General features: G+C 50.2%; 1 protein-coding gene across 1 annotated transcript in view; it reads left to right on the top strand.

The window, feature by feature from the left end:
- The window catches only part of GALNT2 (polypeptide N-acetylgalactosaminyltransferase 2), a 179,528-nt gene extending 158,080 nt beyond the window's left edge, over positions 1-21,448 (top strand). Inside the window, exons 11-16 of the mRNA XM_052639645.1 lie at positions 53-179; positions 8,648-8,740; positions 9,073-9,156; positions 10,851-10,977; positions 14,642-14,761; positions 18,962-21,448. Coding sequence (XP_052495605.1) covers positions 53-179; positions 8,648-8,740; positions 9,073-9,156; positions 10,851-10,977; positions 14,642-14,761; positions 18,962-19,117 — 707 coding nt within the window. The 3' untranslated portion in view covers positions 19,118-21,448. The remainder of the gene's footprint in view (positions 1-52; positions 180-8,647; positions 8,741-9,072; positions 9,157-10,850; positions 10,978-14,641; positions 14,762-18,961) is intronic.
- Positions 21,449-25,524: the final 4,076 nt, after the last annotated feature.

The following is a 25,524-nucleotide window of genomic DNA, read 5'->3' as shown; positions in this document are numbered from 1 at the left end:
CACACCCGTGGGCAGCCCAGGCCCTCGGTCACCCCTGTCTTCCCCACCTCAGAGATCTCGTTCCGCGTGTGGCAGTGTGGCGGCAGCCTGGAGATCATTCCCTGCAGCCGCGTGGGACACGTGTTCAGGAAGCAGCACCCCTACACCTTCCCGGGAGGCAGCGGCACTGTCTTCGCCCGGTAAGTGACCGAGAGGCCCAGCAGGGCCCTGAGCACTGCTGACCAGCCCCGCACAGGCCTGACCGTGGGCTGTGTGGAAACATGTCCTGCAAGGGGCTGCCCCTCGGCAATGACAGGGGCAGCTGTAGGGACTGAGGACAGTGCATCACGCTGTCTGATTCGGGAGCAGGGAGCCCCTGTGGGTTTTAAGCAGCTACCAGACTCCTTTGTTTTGGACTTTAGAAGGGTTCTTCTCGTCCCTGGCCAGAGGATGGCAAGGATGACACCAAGAGGAAATGATGGTGCAGGCAGCAGAGGGCAGGGGCCAGGCAGGCATGTTTACTGATGAACAGGAGAGAGCGAGCAGGGACTCCTTGGTGACACCCACACTAGCGATCACACACTTGGCTGACGCGGTGCCCTACAGACACAGGAAGCCTCAGAGTAGGGTGGGCATGCATAAGGTGGGGGATGACCAGCTTATGCTCCGTGTGGCATTTTAAAGCATGTGTTAAGTACAGGCTGCACAGTATTCCTGTATCGTACAGAAACTAGGTTTCTTAGCATAAGGGCTCTATGTTCAGGGAAACTTTAACAGAAGCCAAATATCATATAAGCTTCTGACCAAATTGCCTTCTCCCAATAAGTATATCATTTCCTGGATGTTGTCTAAACTTCATTTCTCTTTGTTAGAAACAAAAATATGTTCTTACATGACAGCCTCTACAAAATCAAACAGTGATATGTACGTTTTCCTCTAGGGCACCGTGAGACTCTTCTCAGAAACCTCTTGTAGAGACAGATCAAACACTTCAAATCAAAGCCTGATAGCTACCAGCAAAGCCTGGGGTTTCAGAAAACAGTCTTTTAAAATACACAAGACAAAAAAAAATAAAGTAAAATACACAAGACATTGCTTTATATGCTTTTTTAAAGGGAAAAACCCCACTGTTTTTTAGAAGGGAAGCTTTTCCAGTGTATTTTACAGCCTGGGAGTCCTTACGCTGGAGATATGGGGAGGAAACGGACCATGTTTCAGAACTGGGGGCAGCATGGATCATCAGGCCTTCAGCAAGGCCCTTGCTGCCCCCTCTTGGCTGACTCACCTAAAAGTTAGGATGGTGGAATGTGTTAGTTTTGAAATCCAGTCCTCTTTAATTTCTTCTGTTATGTCACATTCAGGGTATAAGTATTTTGCCATCTAAAAGTTGGAACTTGACAACAATAGCTAATATTTATAAAGTGTTTCATATGTGCTAGGCTGTTGGATGCTTTATAAATATTCACATAGTCTCTGTGTATGAGTATGAGGAGTACATACTCCTCATCAGTTCAGTTCAGTCGCTTAGTCGTGTCTGACTCTTTGCGACCCCATGAACTGCAGCACGCCAGGCCTCCCTGTCCATGACCAACTCCTGGAGTCCACCCAAACCCATGTCCATCGAGTCGATGATGCCATCCAACCATCTCATCCTCTGTCGTCCCCTTCTCCTCCTGCCCTCAATCTTTCCCAACATCAGGATCTTCTCCAGTGAGTCAGCTCTTTCCATCAGGTGGCCAAAGTACTGGAGTTTCAGCTTCAGCATCAGTCCTTCCAGTGAAAACCCAAGACTGATCTCCTTTAGGATGGACTGGTTGGATTTCCTTGCAGTTCAAGGGACTCTCAAGAGTCTTCTCCAACACCACAGTTCAAAAGCATCAATTCTTCGGTGCTCAGCTTTCTTTATAGTCCAACTCTCACATCCGTACATGCTGCTGGAAAAACCATAGCCTTGACTAGATGGACCTTTGCTGGCAAAGTAATGTCTCTGGTTTTCAATATGCTCTCTAGGTTGGTCATAATTTTCCTTCCAAGGAGTAAGCGTCTTTTAATTTCATGGCTGCAATCACCGTCTGCAGTGATTTTGGAGCCCAGAAAAATAAAGTCAGCTATCGTTTCCACTGTTTTCCCATCTATCTGCCATGAAGTGATGGGACCGGATGCCATGATCTTAGTTTTCTGAATGTTGAGCTTTAAGCCAACTTTTTCACTCTCCTCTTTCACTTTGATCAAGAGGCTCTTCAGTTCTTCTTCACTTTCTGCCATAAGGGTGGTGTCATCTGCATATCTGAGGTTATTGATATTTCTCCCGGCAATCTTGATTCCAGCTTGTGCTTCTTCCAGCCCAGCATTTCTCATGATGTACTCTAAATATAAGTTAAATAAGCAGGGTGACAATATACAGCCTTGACGTACTCCTTTTCTATTTGGAACCAGTCTGTTGTTCCATGTCCAGTTCTAACTGTTGCTTTCTGACCTGCATACAGGTTTCTCAAGACGCAGGTCAGGTGGTCTGGTATTCTCATCTCTCTTAGAATTTTCCACAGTTTATTGTGATCCACACAGTCAAAGGGTTTGGCATAGTCAATAAAGCAGAAATAGATGTTTTTCTGGAACTCTCTTGATTTTTCGATGATCCAGCGGATGTTGGCAATTTGATCTCTGGTTCCTCTGCCTTTCCTAAAACCAGCTTGAATATCAGGGAGTTCACGGTTCACGTATTGCTAAAGCCTGGCTTGGAGAATTTTAAGCATTACTTTACTATTTCATTCCAGTCGCATACTCCTCATAAAGCCTTATAAATTAAGTATTATTATTTCTGGGCTTCCCTGGTGGCTCAGTGGTAAAGAATCTGTCTGTCATGTTGGAGACTGCCTGCCATGCAGGAGACATAGGTTCATTCCCTGGGTCGGGAAGATCCCTTGAAGAAGGAAATGGCAACTCACTCCAATATTCTTGCCATGGATTCTTGCCGTTCTTGCCATGGAAAAATCCTATGGACAGGGGAGCCTGGTGGGCTACAGTCTATGGGGTCATAAGAGTCAGACACAACTTGGCGACCTAAACCATCACCACCATTTCCACTTTAGGGGTACGAGAAACTGAGGCACAAAATGGTTCAGTTCCTTTGTCTGAGTTCATGCAGCTGGAAAGTGGTATTCAATCTTGGCCACTTGGCTCTGGAGTCCATGTTATTTTTTATCCAAATCTCTAAGTACGGTTAGTGCTTGAGGCTGCTAGATTTCAGCATTGAGATACAGACTCTAAAGTAGGTTTAGGGTGGCAGGTAGAGAACCATCTCATTTGTGCAGGTCATTGTGTGAGGAAGGGAAGGAGGCAGACAGGCAGGGACGATGAGGGAGTGGGTGCAGAAGGGGCTCCTGGGTTCCTGCCTTATTCTGCACATGTGTGCCCTGTTGCTTTAGAGAGAGCCAGGTGATGCCACACCTGCAAGCTCTTACATCAAAGCACGTCCCTGGATACCCGTTGAGTGAGAACCCTTGGACACTTCCTTCTCTTTTTCTTACAGCTTTGTTTCCAGTTAGCCTCTTACAAAGCCTCTTACGAGACTGGAGAGTGTTGCTAATGTGGATGTGGATTAGAGCTCCCTGGCCGGGAGCCAAGGCCAGAACAGCCATGGGGCTGCAGGGCGGGTGCCTTGGGAGACGTTTGGGTTTACTGTTAGCAGCTAATGGTGAGACGTGTTCATGGTAAGGGCAACTACGATTAAATTAAACACAGAAAGCAGCAGTTTAAACTTACTCTCTTACCAAACTTTTTCCTGTGTAGTGTGTGTGACTGGCCAGTCCCACCCTCTCTCTCCTGCCTGCTTCCTGGCAGAACTACTTTGCCTGCACCAAGGCTGGGCAGGGAGGGGAGCAAAGGCAAGGTGCCCTGTGCCTACAGCTCCTAGAAGACTCCTTGCCATATAGGCGCCTGAGAAATATTTGCGTCAGTGAATTTAAACTGGTGTTGAGCAGCACATGAGGCTCATTCTTTGAGGCTACCTACGTACCTTTTTTTATTAAGTAGGCAGAAAAGGGGGCTTCGCATTTAAAGTTGAGAAATGACTTAATCACTAATGAGTTTTAGGTGGTTTGCAACTGCTGTATGATTGCACTTCCTAAAACCTTTTAGTTTGGTGAGAACATCCTTCAGTCTCGCTCTCCCCCATTCCCCTCCTCGCCACTCTTCTCCTGCTCACACGTACCTGTGTGCTCTTCTGCTGCTACCGTATCTTCATCCATCAAGTCGGGACGTCTTCCCGTGGCAACATGTGAAACGTACACCTGTATCTTTCATGGCCTCAGAGAGCCCATGTGTTTGACCACTTTACTGCTGATGGTTCTATAGTTTCTGTTTATTCTGCCATAGTAAGCAGTGCTAAATTAAGCAGGTTTTCATTCCTGGTTTGTTATTTTCTTGAGGTAAATTTCTAGATGTGGGAACTGCTAGATCAGAGGACAGGTACATTCGAACTATCTTCTCTGCCTCTTACAGGGTCTTCTAAACAATGATCCATCTAGACACATATATCACTTGATATGAAGGATCAGTTCAGTTCAGTCGCTCAGTCGTGTCCGACTCTTTGTGACACCATGAACTGCAGCACGCCACGCCTGTCTGTCCATCACCAACTCCTGGAGCCCACCCAAACTCATGTCCATTGAGTCGGTGATGCCATCTCATATCTCATCCTCTGTCATCCCCTTCTCCTCCTGCCCTCAATCTTTCCCAGCATCAGGGTCTTTTCAAATGAGTCAGCTCTTCACATCAGGTGGCCAAAGTATTGGAGTTTCAGCTTCAGCATCAGTCCTTCCAGTGAATATTCAGGACTGATTTTCTTTAGGATGGACTGGTTGGATCTCCTTGCAGTCCAAGGGACTCTCCAGAGTCTTTTCCAACACTACATTTCAAAAACATCAATTCTCTGGTACTCAGCTTTCTTTATAGTCCAACTCTCACATCCATACACGGCCACTGGAAAAACCATAGCCTTGACTAGACAGACCTTTGTTGGCAAAGTAATGTCTCTGCTTTTTAGTATGCTGTCTAGGTTGGTCATAACTTTCCTTCCAAGGAGTAAGCGTCTTTTAATTTCATGGCTGCAGTCACCATCTGCTGTGATTTTGGAGCCCCAAAAATAAAGTCAGCCACTGATTCCACTGTTTCCCCATCTATCTGCCATGAAGTGATGGGACCGGATGCCATGATCTTAGTTTTCTGAATGTTGAGCTTTAAGCCAACTTTTTCACTCTCCTCTTTCACTTTCTTTAAGAGGCTCTTTAGTTCTTCACTTTCTGCCATAAGGGTGGTGTCATCTGCGTATCTTGAGATTATTGATATTTCTCCCAGCAATCTTGATTCCAGCTTATGCTTCATCCAGCCAACGTTTCTCATGATGTACTTTGCATATAAGTTAAATAAGCAGGGTGACAATAGACAGCCTTGACGTACTCCTTTTCCTATTTGGAACCAGTCTGCTGTTCCATGTCCAGTTCTAACTGATGCTTTCTGATCTGCATACGGTTTTCTCAAAAGGCAGGTCAGGTGGTCTGGTATGCCCATCTCTTTCAGAATTTTCCACTATTTATTGTGATCCATACAGACAAAGGCTTTCACATAGTCAATAAAGCAGAAATAGATGTTTTTTTGGAACTCTCTTGCTTTTTTGATGATCCAGCAGATGTTGGCAATTTGATCTTTGGTTCCTCTACCTTTTCTAAAACCAGCTTAAACATCTGGAAGTTCACGGTTCAAGTATTGCTGAAGCCTGGCTTGGAGAATTTTGAGTATAACTTTACTAGTGTGTGAGATGAGTGCAATTGTGCAGTAGTTTGAACATTTTTTGGCATTGCCTTTCTTTGGGATTGGAATGAAAACTGACCTTTTCCAGTCCTGTGGCCACGACTGAGTTTTCCAAATTTGCTGACATTGAGTGCAGCACTTTCACAGCATCATCTTTTAGGATTTGAAATAGGTCAACTGGAATTCCATCAGCTCCACTAGCTTTGTTCATAGTGATGCTTCCTAAGGCCCACTTCACTTCACATTCCAGGATGTCTGGCTCTAGGTGAGTGATCACACCATCGTGATTCACTGGGTTGTGAAGATCTTTTTTGTACAGTTCTTCTGTGTATTCTTGCCAAACAGAAGATGGCAAGAGTGAACATCAACATTCTAGGAAGGGACTGGAATGTGTGAATTTAACTCAGATGACCATTATATCTACTACTGTGGGCAAGAATCCCTTAGAAGAAATGGAATAGCCATCATAGGCAACAAAGAGTCTGAAATGCAGTATTTGGATGCAATCTCGAAAACGACAGAATGATCTATGTTCGTTTCCAGGGCAAACCATTCAGTATCACGATAATCCAAGTCTATGTCCCTACCAATAATGCTGAAGGAGCTGAAGTTGACAGTTCTGTGAAGACCTATAAACCTTCTAGAACTAACACCGGAAAAAGATATCCTTTTCATTATAGGGGACTGGAATGCAAAAGTAGGAAGTCAAGAAACACCTGGAGTAACAGGTAAATTTGGCCTTGGAGTACAGAATGAAGCAGGGCAAAGCCTAATAAAGTTTTGCCAAGAGAACTCACTGGTCATAACAAACACCCTCTTCCAACAACACAAGAGAAGACTCCACACATGGACATTACCAGACGGTCAACACCGAAATCAGATTGATTATATTATTTGCGGCCAAAGATGGAGAAGCTCTGTACAGTCAGCAAAAACAAGACCAGCAGCTGACTGTAACTCAGATCATGAACTCCTTATTGCTAAATTCAGACTGAAATTGAAGAAAGTAGGGAAACCCACTAGACCATTCAAGTATGACCTAAATCAAATCCCTTCTGATTATACAGTGGAAGTGAAAAATAGATTTAAGGGCCTAGATCTGATAGATAGAGTGCCTGATAAACTATGGACAGAGGTTCGTGACATGGTACAGGAGACAGGGATCAAGACCATCCCCACAAAAAAGAAATGCAAAAAAGCAAAATGGCTGCCTGAGGAGGTCTTACAAATAGCTGTGAAAAGAAGAAAAGCGAAAAGCAAAGGAGAAAAGGAAAGATATACCCATTTGAATGCAGAGTTCCAAAGAATAGCAAGGAGAGAGAAGAAAGCCTTCCTCCGCAATCAATGCAAAGAAATAGAGGAAAACAATAGAAAGGGAAAGACTAGAGATCTCTTCAAGACAATTAGAGATACCAAGGGAACATTTCATTGCAAAGATGGGCTCAATAAAGGACAGAAATGGTATGGACCTGACAGAAGAGGTGCCAAGAAGGATATAGGCCCCAAACAAATTATTTTAGTAATTGTAACTCAGATGATTTGAAGGCTCCCCACTTATAGCTCAGCTGGTAAAGAATCCACCTGCAGTGCAGGAGACCCCAGTTTGATTCCTGGGTCTGGAAGATCCCCTGGAGAAGGGATAGGCTACCCACTCCAGTATTCATGGCCTTCCCTTGTGGCTCAACTGGTAAAGAATCTGCCTGTAATGTGGAAACCTCAGTTTGATCCTTGGGTTGGGAAGATCCCGTGGAGAAGGGAAAGGCTACCCACTCCAGTATTCTTGCCTGGAGAATTCCATGGACTCTATAGTCCATGGGGTCCGTAAGAGTCAGACATGACTGAGCAACTTTCCCTTTCTTTCACTTTCCATTTTAAAAAGACCTTTCTAATAGGGGAACAATACCTATTCTTGTAGAATATGAATATTGTCTCCCTAATGTATTTATCTTAGAAGCATGGAATGCCTTATGGGTTCTAAAAGAGAACGGTGTCTCAGCCCAAAATGTGAGTCTACTTTGGAGCAGAGTCCAGGGATACTGGAGCAGAGACGCTCACTGCCTTAGTGCTACTCCACAGATGCTCTAAGGAGAACGCTGGCAGGAGAAGATGCTGGTGCCGGGCATGTGGCGGCCTTTAGTACATATCATACATTCCAAGGTAGCTTGTCCCACTGGCCTTATTGATCATAGGTTGTTTCTCTCCGTGATTGTGAGATGTCAGTGTGGGGTCTTCTGGCCTTCTAGAGAAGCCTGTTCTGCACAGGACAGTAGGAACCCCAAATGTGGGGCATATACTACTCTCCCTCACTATTTCTGGTCCAAACAGGGTGCTCTCAGCTCAGCTCTACCCGAAGTAATTTAATAGTAACTGTGATTTGCTCTCAACTTTCCCGGAGCTGTTTGGTCATAGCTCTCCATCGCAGGCGTGATGAGAAAGGCCAGAGAGAAGAGGTCAAGGATTCTTGGTTTTGCTCCCTGACACCAGCCTTCTGGGCTACACAACGAAGAGTTACTGAGAGTGATCCTCTTCAGTCCTTCTTGGTGGTACAGCCACGTCCCTGTTTTAAAATAGCTCCCTGTGCAGTCATTCTAACTTTGACTTTTGCTCTTTGACAATCTGTGTTCAAAGAAAGATGAGGAGGTTGTATTTGTTGTTCAGTGATACCTGCTGAATGCCAGCCACCTGAAGGCACCTAGGGGTGGGGGACAGCCTGCTCCCTGATCCATGTGGGCCCCTGTCAGGCCGCCAGCCCCCCAGAAGCCTGACCCTGAAGCCTCCGCAGCACTTGCTCAGTGCAAACCAAGCAGCGCCGATGGAGAGAAGGCAGCTCACGGCTCAAGGAGATTTGTTTCGTTTCTAGTAACACCCGCCGGGCAGCAGAGGTCTGGATGGACGAGTATAAGAACTTCTACTACGCAGCAGTGCCTTCTGCCAGAAATGTCCCTTATGGAAAGTGAGTGTGACCCATGGCCTCTCGCTGTTTTGCTTCTTGGGATCGTGTGTGTGTGTGTGTGTGTGTGTGTGTGTGTGTGCGCGCGCGCGTGTAACAAGGGCAGGGGCAGCCCACGCCGTAAGCTGATCAGGTGTCAAAGAGGGGACTCTGCTCAAGGGTAGCGAGGGCCCTCTCGGGAAGCACGGGGGGACAGAGGAGTCCAAACAGCAGTGTGGATGATCCAGTCCCCACTGCCTGCCCCAGCTCTTTTTCTCATCGGCAGATTTCCAGGTTTGATGTAGAGCCCATCTGTTTTTTAAATTTATCTTAAAGAATCTTGTCTCCTTCTCCAGTATTCAGAGCCGACTGGAGCTCAGGAAGAAACTTAACTGCAAGCCTTTCAAATGGTACCTGGAAAATGTCTACCCAGAGCTAAGGTGAGGCCCCGGGGCCGGGTTCTGCTTCAGAAGGATTCGGAGGCAGCCAGCGCCCACCGGGTGCAGGGCCTGGAGGTGGAAGGAAGGTCGTGTTAGGGGGAGAGGCCAGGAGCTGTGCCCTGCCGCTGTCCTCAGGCTCCCCAAGGGGGTGCCCTTGTCCCCAGCCCACAGGCTCCCCCTGCCTGGGACTCCCCCTTGAGGCTCCTTTGCCCCCTGCAGTTGTGTAGGGATTGAGACCAAGGCTTGGCCAGCAGGGGTGAGCGCCCAGCAGAGGCTCAAATAACCACACTGGCCTGTTGTTTTAATGCCTGCCCACTCGCATCCTGAGGCACAGCAGGAGGCCTGTGGGTCTGTGGGCTTCAGGCTGCTCTGGACTTCTTCTTAGAGGAGTCAGCAGACAGGGCTTGCCTCAGTGGGGCACATTCCTTTCTCTGACTTTTCCCAGTGCATTTCACAGCAGGAAATGTGTCTGCACACAGAGGCTGTGACTGCGGAGTCACCACCATCCCCTTCTATGCTAAAGGGCTCTCAGAGCCCTGGCCACAGAGCTTCGTCTGAGGCCACACGGCCTCTCTGCTGCTGTCCACTTACTGCGCTCTCGGGGTCCCTCTGCTGTGTTTCCCATACACCCCAGGAAGGGGAAGAACAGAAGTCCCCTCCCTGCCCGCTCTGGGCAGGCCAGCGGCAGTGTAATGTCCCAGCCGTTGCCTCTCCCTCCGCAGACCAGGGGCTCACAGCAGTGGACCACAGACCCTCCTGGCACTTTAGTGTCAGTCACTGGCCTGTGTGACCAGATGCGGTGACGTTACAGCAGTCCCTCAGCAGCCCAGGGGCTCACAGCAGTGGACCACAGCCCCTCCTGGCGCTTCAGTGTCACTGGCCTGTGCCTGGTGACCAGATGCGGTAACATTACAGCAGTTTTGACCCGAGATCCCCGGTGATTTGGGGCGACCATGGGCCCTGTGCCATGTGGGATCACATGTGTAAAGCATTCACACCACAGCCATGGGTAGATCGTCCAGCCTCGACCATGCCCAGCAAGGGGGGCACCAGCCTGATATTTGTGCTGCATCAGCGACACTCTCTGCCTTCCCTGCATGAGCCTGTGGGCCTAGCCACGCTGAGGGCTGCTCTGTAGCCCCTGAAACAACCCCACTGAGGAGGAGGGCGCACAGCAGCGTGCAAGGCTGGTGTGCAGCCAAGGCAGGCCTGGGGCCAGCTCTGACCCTGCAGCCGGCCGCCCCGCCACTGTGCTCTCTTGCTCTGCTGGCACCAGGACATGTGGCTGACCCACCTGTGTTCTCCCCTCTCTTAGGTAAAGGTTAGTCCTCAGTCTTGGAGCTTGGAAAGTTCCAAGCAGCAGGATCTGACCACATTAATTGCTTTTCTAAGTGACTTTGAACAAGTAACACTAAAGAGAAAAGGAGCATTTTCTTTCCAGAAAAATTTCTCTGGTACAAAACAAAAAGACTACTTCAACCTAAAATTTTCCCTGTAGGGTCAGGGATTGAGAATCTTGAAGCCATGCCGTCTTAGGGTGCAGCTGGGCCTGTGTTGGGGGCACCTGACCTGAGGGTGCCCTTACTCTCTCACTGCCTGGCTCCTTTCTGAGGGCTCTGAGCACAGGTTGGGGGCTGGGCAGACAGGGAGCCAGCAACCCTGAGTGCAGTGAGTGACTGTCTCCTTGATTTCAGGGTTCCTGACCATCAGGATATAGCTTTTGGGGCCTTGCAGCAGGGAACCAACTGCCTGGACACTTTGGGCCACTTCGCTGATGGTGTTGTTGGAGTTTACGAGTGTCACAATGCTGGGGGCAACCAGGTACGTGCATGGGGCACCGGGGAAGGTGAGGGGCCTGAGGCCACACTTCCTTTCACCTCCTCCTTCCTTTTCCCTCCTCCTGAGATGGCCACCTGCTCACAGCTGGCCTCGGGGTCAGAGGGGATGTCCTCCTGGAGCTGTGGTCAGCCTTGGGTGGGCTCTGGTGCGCAGGGCGGGCGACCTGGGTCTCCCCTCCCCCCATCCTCCTCTCTGCACTGACACCCTGGGCCGTGTGCTCATGCCAGGGCACCTGTCTGCATCTGTGCCTGCCCAGGTCTGTGTGTGCAGGTGCTTACCCACAGCTGCTAGGGCTGCCCATTAGATGATAACAGCTTATATGTGAACACTCACAGCTCTGTCCTCGTGGGAAAGGAGCAAGGTGAGTGAGGACTTGACAGACCCAGCTGTGGTCTGTCTCCCAGAGGACAGTGTTCTGGAAAGTGGTTTTCCTGTGAGTTGATAACAGGCATGTGGTAGAATGAGGGCTTTGGACACAAAAATGGCTGGGCAGTGCTGGGTGCTGCCATCTACTCTTAGGGGGCCTGCCATTGGAAAAAAAAGTCACTTGAGCTCAGTGTATCCCAGAGTCTTCTTTAAATGGAACTATTTTCTAAAGAGGGTGCCTGCCTTTGTGTGAAGTTGGCTGTGCTCCATCCTCTTGAGAAACGTCTGGACAGATGGCAGCCTCCAGTTCCTGGCCTCCTGTCTGCTCCGGGTGGTGTTGTCTCTGTGGTTGTCCAGACGTGTGACAGGCGGGACGTGGGGAGCAGACAGCCCCCAGCCGGCTCCAGCTCATATCCCAAGGCGGGCTACCTCCCTGGCTCTCAGCAGAAGAGCCCAGAAACTTTGGGGCAGCATGGATCCCGGGTCCCACGCACAGAAATCCTGATTGCATGAATCTGGAATTAGAGCATCAGGGTATTTGGAAGCCCTCCAGGCTGGGTGGCCCTCCGTGAGTGCTGGGCAAGGAGGGTTTCCCAGCAGGAAGGACGCAAAGGGGCAGGTAATAGCAAGGCAGTGCGACACTTCCACCCCCAGTCAGGGAGCACCGTCCTCCGTGGACCAAGCTGGACGCAGTGAGCCCCTCTCCAGATCAGACCGCCCTGTAGTCCTCTGTGTGCGGAAGAGAAGGTTCTAGATCTGCACCACTCAGCACAGCACCACTGGCCACATGTGGATGCCCAGCACTGGAAACTGGTGAGGCTAACAGGGTGTGAAGTTCTCACTGTATTTCACTGCAACTCACGTAGCCACGCGTGAACTAAATAGCATGTCCTTATGGGAAATTGGACGCGGCTCTGAAAGGGTAAGATGTGTCATCTGGTTTCTGGCTGGGCCTCAGCAGACACACAGGAAATGGGAAAATTTAAGAGTGGCAGCTTGAAAAAGTACTTCTTAAATATTCATGAACTTTATTTGCAAATTTAGATCACTAACATGCAGCAGAAAAAGGAAATGGCAGCAATCTCTGCTGCTTGCGTAGCTGAATTAGTTTTTCTGGGATTCAGTGTAAAGTCTGTTTTAAAGTAATGAAGTATACGGTGGCAGGAAGATTGTAGAAACATTCAGATGTGAGCTTTCCGTGGAGATCAGCAAAGCCCCCAACAGCTTCCAAGAACAATTGAAAACCCCTCCCCATACAGAGGGCTGCCCCATCACTCCTCTTACTAAATGGAGAGGCCGAGCTCCGTGTCCCTGTTGTACAAGAACACCTAGAAGAATGGAAGGTGCAGGCTCTGCCCCCTCCTGGCACCTCCGTGGCACTGGGTGCTGCTTTGAGGCACCCTACTCCCCCCCGTCCCTGGGAAGGACAGCCTCCTGGAAGACTGGAACCACCCTCACGGCCCAGCACGTGGCCCTTCTGAGAAAGCGCTGCATACTCAGAACCAAGAGCCCCGGGGATGGGTGGGCACAGGGCTCTGGGCTTCCATGGAAGACAGGCCACACAGGTTCTTCTCCTCTAGGACTTTTCAGAGCCTCTCATAGGCTACTGGTAAATTTGCAACAGTGACAAATGGTCCAAATTCAGTGTTTCCCAAATTTACTTGACCTGGAAGCAACTTTTCGTAGAATTCCTACTGGAGTTCGCTTTGAGAAATACTAATCAGAAGGTGAGAAAGTTGAAGCTGAGGGATTCGAGGGGGCTGCCTAGTCTGAACCCCTGTCAGGGGACAAAGAAGCCCCCCCTGGGGCTTCCCTTTACTGGATGTGGCCCAAGCCTCTGCCCCACAGCCACCCCCTGAGCTGGACTCATATCTCACTGCTGAGTGGGTTGGGGTGCATGTGTGGCCCCCAGATGTTAACACTGTTCTGATAACAGACCATCTGCTCCAAGGTGATTTAGGTGAGGAGCAATGAGGCTTCTTTAAAAGATTCTGCATCCTTCCCTTAGCTCTGTCCCCTGAGAGCAGAGAACAGGAAAACAATCTCTGCACAATGCTCAATTGTGCCCCATGTTACACAACACAAGCACTAGGGTGATACCTACTCTCCCCACAAGGGACAGAGCCTCTGGGGAGCAAGACCTGGCCTGTGTCTTCCCTGGCCTGTCTTCCCTGCCATGGGTCCAGACCTCAGAGAATGCCTTTAAATGTGTGGGCACTCAGTGGACAGTCACTGGGTGGATGAGTAGACAGATGAATAGACAGATTGACTTACAGCAGCTTTCCTTGGGGTACAGAAGAAGCAGAGAGGGCACCTCCTGAGGGATTCTGACTTAGAAGAGGCTCCAGATCCTGGGGCCTCATGTGGGTTTTATCCTTTTGCAAGCATCAAGTCCTAGAGTGAAGGTCAGAAGCCGTGTCCTCCTGCCTCCACTGTGGCCCTGCCCAGAGCAGACTTCCTACCTCTCCTGCCTGGTCATACTCACCCATCGCGTCCCCTTCTCAGCCTCCTCCCCTTTCTCATGCTCTTGTTTAGTGTTCGGAATAAAGGGTTCTGCTCTCAGCTTTTAAGGGGTGTGTGTGTGTGCGTGTGCGTGTGCTCACATGTATGTCTGTTCTTTAAGATCATAGGCAAGTTATTTCAGCACTTTCTGGCTCAGTTTTCTCATCTGTAAAATGGAGTTAATAATAGCCTCTCATGGGACTATTGTATAAAGGGCTTAGAACAGTGCCAGGCACATTCTGGGCACCCAGGGCTGGCTGTGCCATGTGAGGGCAAAGACCTGGATCCATTCGTAGGGAGCTCACAGAGCTTCACACGCATCAGTAGCCTGGCTTAGTGGTTGGTAGTGAGGCTAAATATGCTGTATGTGGTTTATAATTTCTCACAGGACAGCCACAGTCATAAATGCTATTTCCAAACTGTACCTGTGTCAGGCCAGAGTCATTCCAAGGAAACGTTGGCCCTAACTGTCCACCCGTGGGTGACAAGCTGGGGCTGCAGTGTTCACAGCTCACAGTTAATGATGGAGGATGGAGTGTGGAGCGCTAGCCTGTGTTTGGGCTGAAGTACTTACTGGCGTTGGCCTCGTGCTCAGAGGTGAAGCTCCTGCCACTCCTGCTGGAGACTTGCTCTTGGGCACAAAGTCCCTTGCTGGCCCTGAGCTGGCTGGGGCTCCTGAAGCCTGTTCCCTGCATGCCTCCCTTCTTGGGCCCTTCCTTGCTGCATCCTCACCCCGTAGCCCCGTGAGCCGAGCCCTGACCTCGGGTTTGTGTTGCAGGAATGGGCCCTTACCAAGGAAAAGTCGGTGAAGCACATGGACTTGTGCCTGACCGTGGTGGACCGGGCGCCTGGCTCCCTCATAAAGCTGCAGGGCTGCCGGGAGAATGACAGCAGGCAGGTAGGTGCCAGTAGGGACGAGCCCGAGCCAGCTCCCCCCTGCCCCAGGGCTGGGGTCCCAGGGGCTGGGTGTTCACTGGGGGCACCTGTGACTTGTGCCGTCTTGTGTCCCCACGTGGAGCCCCTGACAAGCTGTGAACACCCAGCAAATCCTGCGCTGGGGTCACTGTGAGGAGCACGGGATGGGTGCCACACAGGCCAGTCCATCTGCTGTGGGCCGCTTCTGCCAGAGTCCACCATCCTAGGTATTTATCCTGTCACCTCTGGATTCATCTCTTTGTGTTGAGCCTCCCCTTTAATAGGCTGCAGAGGCAGGGCTGTGCTTTGCAGCTACGTGTTTAGCTCCTGTGCAGGTCAACGAGGGCTGGGCACTGGGGTGGGAGTGCCAGCACCAGAGGTGGTTCCCGTTCCCCCTGGGGGCCAGATGAGCCAGGCTGGGCCCTCCCTGAGACAGGCCTCCTGCGCCAGGGAAGACTGTGTCTGGCGGTGCCTGGGAGCACCTGACGCATGGGGGTGCTGGTGGCTGGGGTGCGTGGATTGCAGCTCCCTGCCGCCAACCCTGCCTGGAGGCACGGACCCCTGGCCCCAGAGCCGGGAGTGACCTGGCAGAGTCCTGGGCGCTGGCTCCTCTGCAGCACCGGAGTGGCCCAGGGCAGCCCGCCAGGAACCAGGCTGGCCGAACCAATGGAGTTCAGTTTTGCTTTAAAGATGAGAGTTCATGACTTTACTCATGAGAAGTTAGTGAGACAGTGACCTACAAACCAGCCTAGAAAAGATAGTGGAGTTCATGATAACGTCAGCTCAGAGGAGGTGTTTCACTTCCTTGCTGATAAACCCCCAACCCTGAAAGGAAAGACCTGCATTTTATAAAACAGTATCTATGAAGAGCCCTTTATTTCTGAAGCCAGAGGCCTAATGTGGCTTATATCCTCCCCACATCCCTGGACATTGTTTTTTTGGCTGCACTGGTTATCATTGTGTTTGGAACTAGGGCTGACTGTCATCCTTGTGACAGGTGGCAGCTCTTCTAAGCCAGTATAACTGTTCTGTCTTCAGTTTTTTTAGCTTTTGAACTTAAGTACTTTTGAAGACTCCTATTTTAAGAATTGCGAAAATTTTGCTACCAAAAGTCTTCACTATGGTATGTTCTTAAATTACTGTTAATTTCTGAGTTTGGGGGTTTTGTGGATTTTTTTTTCCCTTTCCTTTTCCTTTCTTCCTTTCTTGTCATTTACTGTATGTGCCACACATCCATATTATGTATCAGGACATTGGTTATTTTTATGCCTTCTTGGTTATAGCTGTTATCAGAGTGCCAAGACTATCACCTACTGTTTGCTCACCTGCAAATCAACTACTTCTAATTTCCAGTTAAGGCAGTTGTTTCTAGTTTTGGCTATTTTCTTTCTACCCATTACAGTCTTTGGAATAAAAATTGAATTTAAACACACACACACCTCCTTTGGAGACATTATCATGAACCTTGCTGTCTTTTCTTTTTTTTTTTTTTGGCTGTCTTTTCTAGGCTGGTTTGTGGGTCAGTATTTCATTAACTACTCATGAGTAAAGTCATAAACTCATTTTTAAAGCAAAGCTGAACTTCCACTGGTTCAGCCGGCCTCATTGCTGGTGGGGTGCACTGGCTGGGCTGCATGTGGGATCTTAGTTCCTGACCAGGGATGGACTTGTGCCCCCTGCAGCGGAAGCACAGAGTCCTAACCACGGGACCACCAGGGAAGGCCCCCACCACTGGACATTTTGAAGAGAAATTCCACGTTTTTGTTTATTCATTAAATATTTTCCCTTTTAAGTTTATAAATTGTAAATGATTAAGGTGCAAGTAGATATGTTACACACACACACTCAAGTTATCTTTTTCAAACTGTTCAGAATGTACATTTACGTTTTTTAGCTGGTGTTTTCTGATCTGTGCCCTGGTGCTGCCTTGGGGGCAAAGCCTTTTTTGAGCCCAGGGGAAGTGGCTAGTGCAGCCCCTAAATGACTTTCGCCGGACACCTGGGCTTATTCTCTTCTGTCCCTCCTCACGAGACAGGCAGGTCTAGGGAAACTGAGGCCTGGGGCCTGCTGGAGCCAGGACCCCACACGGGTTTCCTACCCACCACTCACTTATAGAAGGGTGCCCGGGACAGCGCAGCCCAGACCAGGCCCCTTGCTTGGATCCCAGGTGTCTGGAAACACTTGCAAAGTCTCTCCTTTGTCCCCCACCTGGTTCTGGGTGCCCCCCCGCCCTGCTCTGCCGAACCCCATCTGGTCCTTAAATGCCTGTCTGTTTTGATGTCTGTGGCACCCAAGTGAGAAGGAGGGACTGTTAAACAAAGGAGTCCCTGTTCCTGCCCTGACCTCCTGGGACCTGCCGGTCGGCATTAGGAAACATGAGTCAAGCCAGGTGTGCTGCCTGGGTGTCAGGGCAGGGGCGTCTGTGCATAGAGGAGGGATAACGTGATGACCTTATCTGAACTCCAAGCCTTTGTTGCAGACATACAGATGCTCCATCTCTGGAGGAGTCTCCTACAGTGAGAGCTTGCCTGTTAGAGAAGGTGTGGCCCTTCAGTGGACCCTCAGCATTTGAGAAGTCTGCCTGCCCCACCACAGCCCTCTGGGTCCAGGGCTTGAGGCCGCCTTCTGCTGATGGAGCTGGGGTGTCAGCATTTTTTAAGCCCTCCATCTGGCTGACGCTGAGACACAGGCAGAGCTCACTGAGAGAACAGTCACGGTCCATCCATCCCACATTCTTTGTCAAACGGGTCCTGGCCACTCAGAGTGACACACGGATGTTGGCAGTACAGACACATTTCATGTGACAGCAGGAAAATAGCAGGAGTGACAGCGAAGGGGAGAGGAGTGAAGGGGGAGGCGATGGGAGATTGTAATACATTTCACTGTTGGCAAAACTCCCAGCCAGCAGGCTGGATCAAGAGGCTTCCCAGGTCCCCACAGGCGTATCCATGCAGGGCCCTGTGTAGCCAGTCCCAGTGGAGAGCTCCTCCCCACCGTGCTTTGCCTCTTTCCCACCTTAGTTACTTGCCCTTTGAGAGGAGGCTCCTCAGAGAGTTCTGTTTCGAAACTGCACTGTCTTGCCAGTTGAAACATTTGGCTTCCAGGCACATCTGTATATTTGTGTTTTGACTGTGCATTTGCAGAGTCAAAGGAGAAAGGAAAGCAGGAGTAAGAAAATTTAATTCCATGGTGTCCAAAGGATTTGCAAAACTACCGACAGAAAGGAGCCTCAGTGTACACAGTGTAGAGAATTAATTAGAATCACAGCCTGCATTAATGAAGGGAGAGCTTTTGAAAGAAAAAAGCATGTTACTTTTTTTAAGAACAAACATTAGAGATTTTTACATACGGATGAACAACAGGGTGAGAGGCCCTCAGGTTTCCTGCAGCTGGGCTGTGGGCTTGTTTTCTGGTTTACCTGGTGGGCTGGTCTGGGTTCAGTGGGGCACAGGTGTGTACACACAGCAGTATGGTGTTACACCCTGGACAGCACATGTGGAACTTGGCAGGCTGTACCTGGGGACTCAGGGTGGCTGAGATGAGCTTCTCACGCCCACCAAGGTGGAAAGGGTGAGACCACAGAGAGTGGAGAAGTGGGCTCCCCAGCACAGCATTCCATCCATACCGGCATCCACTTCCCTCTCATTTGGCTGCTCCCCATCCCTCTGGTACAGCACAAGGCCCTGAGTGTAAGTGGGCCCTCGGAGGTGACCGACGCCGGGCTGGGCAGAGCTGCCTTCAACAGCCGGGGCAGCCCGGGCCCTCCTGGTGCCAGCCCGGTTCCTGTGGCTCCTTCCTCGGGGGAAATACCCTCAGATGAGGCCCTTCTTGTGAATGAGCACAAAGTCCCTCCCGGAAATCCTCCTGTGTGTCAGGTCCTTGTTAAGACTGAGGAGGAACAAGGACCCTGAGCCCAGGGCTTGGATGAGGAGATGCCAGAAGAGGGGAAAGGATGGGGCAGGAAAGTGGTCTCCAGAGAAGAGGTTTTGAGCTGCAAACCCCGTAGAGCGCGCTGGTCTCTTCTTGGCCCTCAGAGACATCTGTTTTGTCCCAGGGCTGCTGTACCCGCCTGTCCCTTGTAGTCAGGGACCTTGTCTTGAGCAGAGCCAGCAGACCTGGAGAGCAGACCCCCTGCGTCCTCCCCTGTTGGCACCCCTGTTGTAAGGTGTCCTGTCTTTTGCAGAAATGGGAGCAGATCGAGGGCAATTCTAAGCTGCGGCATGTGGGCAGCAACCTCTGCCTGGACAGCCGCGCAGCCAAGACAGGCGGCCTGAGCGTGGAGGTGTGCGGCCCGGCGCTGTCGCAGCAGTGGAAGTTCTCGCTCAACCTGCAGCCGTAGTGGAGCCTCCCACGTCTGCCCGTGCCTGGCCGCCCAGCGACGAGCACGTCATCAAGTCTGTTTCTTAAACTTTCCGAGAAACTATATACCTCAGTATTCCATCATGGTCTGCAGGTCGGGAGACCTCAGCGCAGTGCGGGCGGCACCAGAGCCGCGAGGAGATGGAGCTGCCGCGCCCTCCTCGGCCCTGCGCCCCGGCCGCCCAGCGCCCCCTGCAGAGCACCGCGCCCCGGAGGGTGGACCGGGAGAGAAGGGGCGCCCTGCGCACAGTGAGGGGGCCTCTCCAGCCTCCACCCAGATCCAGACATCTGTGCGGGGTCCACCCCGGTCACGGCCACGGTGTTTCCCCGGGCCTTCCTCCCAACTGTCTTACCAGCGCAGACCCCTTCCATGTGGTGTACCTGCTCTCTTTGGATATGAACTTTTCTACGGTGGGACACTAAACCCAGATATATATGAGGAGAGAATGTACGGTCAGTTCCTATGGTTTCCGTAAGTCATCCTCATCTTGTAATTTCTCCACAAAGCTCATCATAGCCGTGAGGAGGAGGGGCCGGCAGGAGGAAGGGGCTTCCATAGCCCCCGGAGCCTTATAGGTGAGGTGGTGCCGCTGTGCCCGCTGCGCGGTACCCCCCTCCACCCCCGCGGAGGCTAGCGCTGCTCGGAGGCCCCGACCCCAGCATCTCGGTTTGGCTTCAGCTGGGAGTCATGCTGTGTGTTGAAATCCACTTTTTGTGCCCTTGGTGTCTGTAAACCCTGGATGGGTTACTTATTTTGACAGATATTGCTTTGGGTCTTTGTAAATTATATTTCTGTTTTCTAAGGATAAAGTTGAGTAAAAAACAATCTCCCAGCTCCCAGTGATGGTGGGAAGCTGTCACAGGCAGCATGGGGCGCTGTGTGAGGGCCTGGGCGCGCTGGGCCCTGTCCCGCCTGCCTCAGGGGCTTTGGGTCAAGAATTAGGGAAAGTGAACACCTACTCGTTGACACTGAGGATTCAGGGTACAAACAGGAGCTTTGTGGCTTAGGAAGGAGGCTTGTGTCAGCATAACACAAGAGCCAGTTGTAAACTAAAAGTCAAGCAGGAAGAGGCCTGAGGCCCTCCCTGACCCCTGGCCTGGCCCGCAGAGCCCTCCTGGCCTCTGAGGGGCTCACATGCAGTGGTGGCCCAGCTGCAGCGCCCGCAGGAGGGTGCCCCAGTCACTCCCAGGATTACTGCCCTCCTGTCTTCCTGCGCCCCCTGGCCCAACGCTTCAGGTGCCAGACCTGATGAGGAGTCACATGGGCACATGTCCTGGCCCCTCTGGAGGGCCTGGGTGGTCACAGGGAAGTGGCCCCAAAGGGTTCTGCCAGGTAGACAGTCTGCCAAGTGCAGCTCTTTCCTGCCTGTTTCTTCTAGGAAAGGGGATGTTGGTCTTTCTTCCTCCACTGCAAAAGCCCCACGTGGGTTTGCTTCATGACAGTGTGCTCAGGCCTGGAGGCCTGGCTGGGTGACTTTGTCCTGTGCGTTTTTGCCCCCTGCCAACCAACCAGGTGTATTTTCAGCAGACAGGGAGGCCCTGGTTGGATTAACTCTGCACACCCCTATCTTCAGAGGCTGATCTTGACCACCAGTAAGCTCTTGGGATGAGTCCTGGATACCTGTACAAGGCTGCTGAATGCAGGTGGGCCAGGAAGCAGTCACCCAGCCCTACTACTGGCTAGGTAGTAGGCTACTACTACTGTTAGGAAAAAAAAATCCCATGAGTGGAAATTAAATTTGGCTTTCAAGTGAAGCAAATTGTCATCAGATTCTTGACAAATCTTTCGCCCACACACCTCCACCCCACCCAGAAGTCTTACCAAGCTTGGTAACATCAAGATGGGTCCCCCTGGGCCCTGGGGGGCAACTCCCCATCCCTGAGCTGGTGGGGGTGGTAGCCTTGGATGGTGTGGGCGTTGCGAGCAGAGGTGGGCTGGGAGGGCTCTCTAAGGTGAGCTATGTTTACATGACACAGTGTGCCAAAGTGACTTACTGTGGCTGGATTGCTTTTTAGTCATTGGGACTGCCCCACCCTCCCACTCCTGTTTTTACAAGTAAACTTTCTTTCCTAGGAGCCCTTTGAGCAAAGCGTGGCAAAATTAGTTGTCTTCTCTGTGCTGGTCTTTGTTATGTCTTCATAAAAGCTAAAATGATGGTATCTGTGAGTATGTTTTGCAGATTCAAAATATAGTTTGGTAATTTTTTTTCCAGTTGATTTTTAAAAAGAACTGCTGTACAGAGCTTGTACTTTGTCCATTTTATAGATGGAAACCATCCTTGAAAATTGTTTAACTTAAATAAAGAGAAGATACTTTATAGATACGTTGTCTTTATCGGATGGATGCGACTGATGTTTGGGGACTGTGATTATGGTCTGTCTTGGGTGGGGTGGGGGGCTGCTCAATTACCACTTCTTATCACACTCTTAAAATGCATTCACCTTTTACTGCTGCACCTTTTGACATTTATTCTTATTTGTAATAATAGCCATTACCATTTGTGTGCCAGGCCCCCTGTGGAGCGCTTAAATACATCCTCATTGTCTCTTCAGTCACCTGGGGGGATAGCATTATGGGCTGCATTTTACAGTTGGTTTGGGAAGCTGATTCTTGAAGCTGTTAGCCTGCTCAAGGTCACAGGCTAATCTGCTCAAGGTCATACCACTAAGTACTCACCGGTCAGCCTCGGGCACTGAGACCCAGCGCCTGCCCTCTACATGAGGCAGGGGAATGGTAAGGGGCTGCTGTCATCACAGCTTTAAGAGTATTTTAAATCCCTATACTATTCACCAGTTATCTGGGCTCTCCACTACTATCCCAGGCTGGCTGAGTTCTTCCCCCTCATCCTCAGCCTTTGAACAGCTCCACAGGGGTGTCAGGGAAACACAACATTGCCAGTTCTTTAGCAATTTGCAGTGAGATTGGGGAGGCTGAAAAGATTTACCAATGAGTGTTTTGAACTTTCTGAAAGCCCCATTCTGCTTTAGGAATTGTGTGTGTGTGTGTGTGTGTGTGGCCTTTAGGAATTGTGTGTGTGTGTGTCAGGGGCCTTTAGGAATTGTGTGTGTGTATGTGTGTGTGTGTGTGTGTGTGTGTGTGTGTGTGTGTGTTTCCTGCTTTGACTGCAGGGAAAAGTTCATTCATCCAGTAAATATTTTCTGAGAAACTATGTTGCACTAATACCCTGAAGACCTAGGAGGGGAGGAAACGTTGAAAGCCAGAAAAAGAGAAAGCAGAGTGTCCAGCGGGCTCCAGGTAGGGTATTTAGAGACCAGATTGGGTAGGTCTGGTCAGTGGTGGAGGCCGTTTCTGCGGAGAGGGGAGCTGTATGAGCCACGGGCTGGAGCAGGGAGGATCAGATTTGCAAAACAGAGTAAAATACTTATGCCAACTCAGCAATTAGATTCTGTAATGTATTTCACATTCTGAAAAACATTCAGCCAGAAAAATAGAATGTTCACATGCCCTCTTCTGCCCATGGACTCTCCTAAAAAAAGATAATTCTCTTCATAGATTTTCTTATATATTCCTGAGCAACTTACTGATGATACAATATATATGTATTTGATTTATGTATTATGTGTACCTGGATATGATAAACATCCTATTTACAAATGTCATTGCATCTGTGGGGTCCCAAAGAAGCAGTCAGAAATATTTGCCCGGCAGCTCCTGCCTGAGCGCCTGTGGGCCCAGCCTGGATGCTGGGCGGAGGCTGCGGAAAAGACTATCCTGGTCCCCGCCCCAGGTTATATCCAGGGCAGTCTGATTTTGAACCACACTGACGACAGTTAGGGAGATAGATTCAGTCTTAGGCGGCCCTGGCCTCCTGAAGGTAATGAAGAGAATCTTTGGGGTGGTTAGGGGTAGGGTCCCCCATCGAGGGCCAAGACATGGGGACTCAGAGTGGTGCAGGGTTGCTGAAGAACTTCCAGAAATTAACTGTCCATGGTGCTCTTGAATTGTACAGAATTCTCTACTGAAGCACTTTCCATTAAGAATGTCAGAAATCCCAAGTAAATGCAATGTAAATTAAGATACATTTATTATCTCGTAAAACAGGAAGGCCCAGGGTGACAGAGTTCCAACTTGATCCTGGGACTTGACTTCATTGTGAACCATCTGGTTTCTGCCTGACCACCCCCTGCCTGCTCCCACCTAGATGCAGAAAGACAGTGAAAAGGAAGTGTTTCCTGCTGCCCCGTCCATCTTTCTCCTTCTTTCCTCCTCCTCCTAGGGCAGACACACGTTTCCCAGTGACCGCCCCACTCCCTGCACAGACCTCTCAGGCCCCATTGCCCAGAACTGGGTGCTCAGGTGCCTGGGCCATGGGCAGCAGTCACCTCCCAGCACCACCATCCTCACTCCTGGGCACATCTGCTGGCCAGGACAGGGAGGGGCAGTTGCTCAGGCAAGCACTGTGCCCACCACACTTGTCATTCCTAAAAGAATTCTGGAAGCAGCTGGGTGGGCCCGGTGGCCACATGGTCACAGGTTCCTGCATCCTTCATGAGAGGAGGCTTCACCCTGGTCCTCTGGTGTCTGCTGGCAATGTGGGGCCCCTTTGTTTTCAAGTGAGTGAGACTCATATCTTGAGATCACCAAGACAACTAATGATACTAAGGTGACTATCAAAATATTTTTATAGTACGTGTTTCTTAATGTGTTAAATAGTGCACCCTCATGTCTGATAATTGCTGTAAATTCAAAGTAGTGATGAGCATAAACAATAGTGTGAAAAATCTACAATTAATGTGATGTGAAGCTATCTGATTTGTGTGTGTATGTGTGACGAAGTGCCCAGTTAATTGGCTTCATTCAGTTAGGAGTAGGTATAGCCTTCATTTTTTTCCCATCGAAGTCCCTAGGCCTCCTAAATGCTAAGCATCTCAGAGTAGATGCCACCTGTGACCCACAGCTGTGCTCTGGGACCAGCTCTGTGCCTCAGCGGCCATGTCTTCTCACTGTAGGACAGTTGGAGGCGGGGCAGCAGGAAGCAGAGCCCCGCAGGACCCCCAGCAACCTTGACCCTGATCTTGGTCCCAGCCTTGATTCTGAGGGCCAAGTGGGACAAGCCTCTTGCCCAGTTTACCCACATTGAGATGGTCCTCTTTCTGGTCCAGCAGGAGGGCAAGGAGCCCCTGGCAGAGTGAGGCAGGGAGAGGCAGGCGGGCTGGGAATCACTCCCAGAAAACTGGAGGGAGGCCTGGGGTGCATAGCAAGTTCAGAGAGGCCCTCACCGCAGGCTCCTGCCTCCCAGCCCTGTCTCACCTTAGGAAAGTCAGGTCTGAGAGACGGGGCAATCTGCTCGCCTCCCGAGGTCATGGTCATGATGAGAGGTGAGATGTGACAACATCCCTGGCTGGGCGTCCTCATACAGGCAGTGGCACTTGTGAGCACGCAGGGAGGGACCTGGAACAGGGCCTGGGGAAAGACTTGTTACAGGTGCTGAGTTTTCAGTGAGCAGGTTCACAACACATGATGCTAAAGCTTGATGCTGAGAAAAAAACCCCGCTTTTTACTTTTATTTTTCTGATTGAAGTTCAGAGGGTGAAAGGGGGGCTTCAGTCCCTGAATCTCCCAGGAGCTCAGCCACCAATCTGTGGCCCCCCAGCACCTCCCTCTCCCCAGGCTCTCCCCCTACCTCAGAGGAAGGAGGGGAGGAGGCCGGCGGGGCTTCCCAACTCAGGTTCAATCCCTAGGTCGGGGAAATGGCAGCCCACTCCAGTATTCTTGCTGGAAAATCCCATGGACAGAGGAGCCTGGTGGGCTATAGTCCATGGGGTCGCAGAGAATTGGACATGACTAAAGCTACTAATACTTCCACTTTTCACTTTTCTTCCGAGGAGCAAGTGTCTTTTAATTTCATGGCTGCAGTTGCCATCCACAGTGATTTTGGAATCCAAGAAAATCTTTCACTGTTTCCATTTTTTCCCCATCTGTTTGCCATAATGGGGACTGGATGCCATGATCTTAGTTTTTTGAATGTTGAGTTTTAAGCCAGCTTTTTCACTCTCCTCTTTCACTCTCATCAAGAAGCTGTTTAGTTCCTCTTCACTTTCTGCCATTAAAGTGGTATCATCTGCATATCTGACGTTGATATTTCTCCTGACAATCTTGATTCCAGCTTGTGATTCACCCAGCCCAGCATTTCACATGATGTACTCTGCATATAAGTTAAATAAGCAACTTTGATGAACTCCCTTCTCAATTTTGAATCAGCTCATTGATTCATGTCCAGTTCTAAGTGTTGCTTCTTGACCTGCATATGGGTTTCTCAGAGACAAATAAAGTAGTCTGGTACGCCTACCTCTTTAAGAATTTTCCACAGGTCTTTGTAATCCACACAGTCAAAGGCTTTAGCATAGTCAATGAAGCAGAAGTAA

This window comes from Budorcas taxicolor, chromosome 5 (assembly GCF_023091745.1).
Source record: "Budorcas taxicolor isolate Tak-1 chromosome 5, Takin1.1, whole genome shotgun sequence".
NCBI lineage: Eukaryota > Metazoa > Chordata > Mammalia > Artiodactyla > Bovidae > Budorcas > Budorcas taxicolor.
The sequence above is the reverse complement of the archived record's forward strand: the minus strand, read 5'-3'. Positions and strand labels throughout refer to the sequence as shown.